Consider the following 1,454-nt stretch of genomic DNA (forward strand, 5'->3'; position numbering starts at 1 on the left):
TAAGTGTAATCCAACAAATGTGATTAACAGAACAAAACTAAAACTAACATAACTTAAAGGACCATGAGTGAGCAAATACAATAACCAACTATAGAATAAATGAATGCAAAACAAAATGATAAGATAAAGAATGAAACCAGTGACTAAATCGTAAGGAAATTAAGATGAGAGTCCAGACCTAAACCCCTAGCCGGCCGAGCATGACAAATACTGTAACTTTCAATCAATCAATTTTATTTATATAGCGCCAAATCACAACAAACAGTTGCCCCACTTTAACTTTGAGAACAATTAACCATTTTTTTCCCCACAACATGACCCCTTTAAATTTCGTTCAATGGAACCTGCGCCCTTGTGAAAAATCCCACAACGGGCTATGAAGTCGAGGGTTCATGCTCATTTTCAATGTATTTCTCAGCATTTATAAAAGCCACATTGCAACATATCACACAGAAGAGGGCAGTTGTGTAAAATAACTCTGAGACCGGCCGCCGAAGACATACATAACGTAGTTTTTTTTGTTTGTTTTTTTCCGTTGGAAAAAAAACTGTTTATGGACTTACTTGTTTTGTTGATGCTCTGAAAGTAGAGCATGAGAAAGAAGAGGGAGCCGAGGCACGTCGCCAGGAACAGGCGTCCTCCTCTGGGCGTCCTCATGCTGATGCCCCGCTCTGCCGGCGGAGCCTCGTCCCGGACCGGCCTCGCTCATATGAGACCGCCCGCCGGGTGATGTGAAATAAAGCGAACAAATAAATGCAAAGAAGCCGAATTATTAATTAGGGCGAAGAAGAAGAAGAAGGAAAAAAAAAAAGGGCCACCGCTAAGTTATGTTAGAGCCCGACACGGCGCACTAATACAGACGTCTGGAACCACAATTATGTATTTAAAAAAATTTAAATAAAATAAAAGAACGGCAACTTGGAAACGCTTTACATAATTTAATGTCAATACGACGACTTGTAAAGCAAAAGTATTGAGAAGAACAGTTTCCCTCTGTTCTAGTTTCGAAGAAACTTTTTTCCTCCGCCAAATGGGTTAGGATGCAGTGACGTCACACCTCTCTCTCTCTCTCTCTCTCTCTCTCTCTCTCTCTCTCTCTCTCTCTCTCTCTCTCTCTCTCTCTCTCTCTCTCCCCCCCTCCCCCGCCTGTGCAGCGGCTGCTATGCTGCATTCGTGTACTATCGGAAATGAAACGTCTATGTGAACTTCCGATTTTTCGCTTAGGCCCAACTGTGACGTGACGCTTGTGTGTGTGTGGGGGGGGGGGGGGGGACAACAATATGCCAAATGTGTCATTTGTGTAACTACCACATATATATACAAATGTGTATACAGTCTATGGTAGGAAGACATTCAGCAGACTGGTGTATTCAGTATTGATTGAAAGCACAGCAGTTTACATTCAAGACAATGAGTGCAGAAAAAATGTAAATAGAAGTCACAGGAATCTTCAA

General features: G+C 42.0%; 1 protein-coding gene across 2 annotated transcripts in view; it reads right to left on the reverse strand.

The window, feature by feature from the left end:
• LOC117512206 (carbohydrate sulfotransferase 11-like) overlaps window positions 1–1,012 on the reverse strand; it is a 67,814-nt gene extending 66,802 nt beyond the window's left edge. For both annotated transcript variants that reach the window (XM_034172198.1, XM_034172197.1), the window contains exon 1: window positions 564–1,012. In XM_034172198.1, coding sequence (XP_034028089.1) covers window positions 564–657 — 94 coding nt within the window. In that variant the 5' untranslated portion in view covers window positions 658–1,012. The remainder of the gene's footprint in view (window positions 1–563) is intronic.
• Between the last annotated feature and the right edge of the window lie 442 nt (window positions 1,013–1,454).

The sequence above is a fragment of the Thalassophryne amazonica genome, chromosome 6 (assembly GCF_902500255.1).
Source record: "Thalassophryne amazonica chromosome 6, fThaAma1.1, whole genome shotgun sequence".
Lineage (NCBI taxonomy): Eukaryota > Metazoa > Chordata > Actinopteri > Batrachoidiformes > Batrachoididae > Thalassophryne > Thalassophryne amazonica.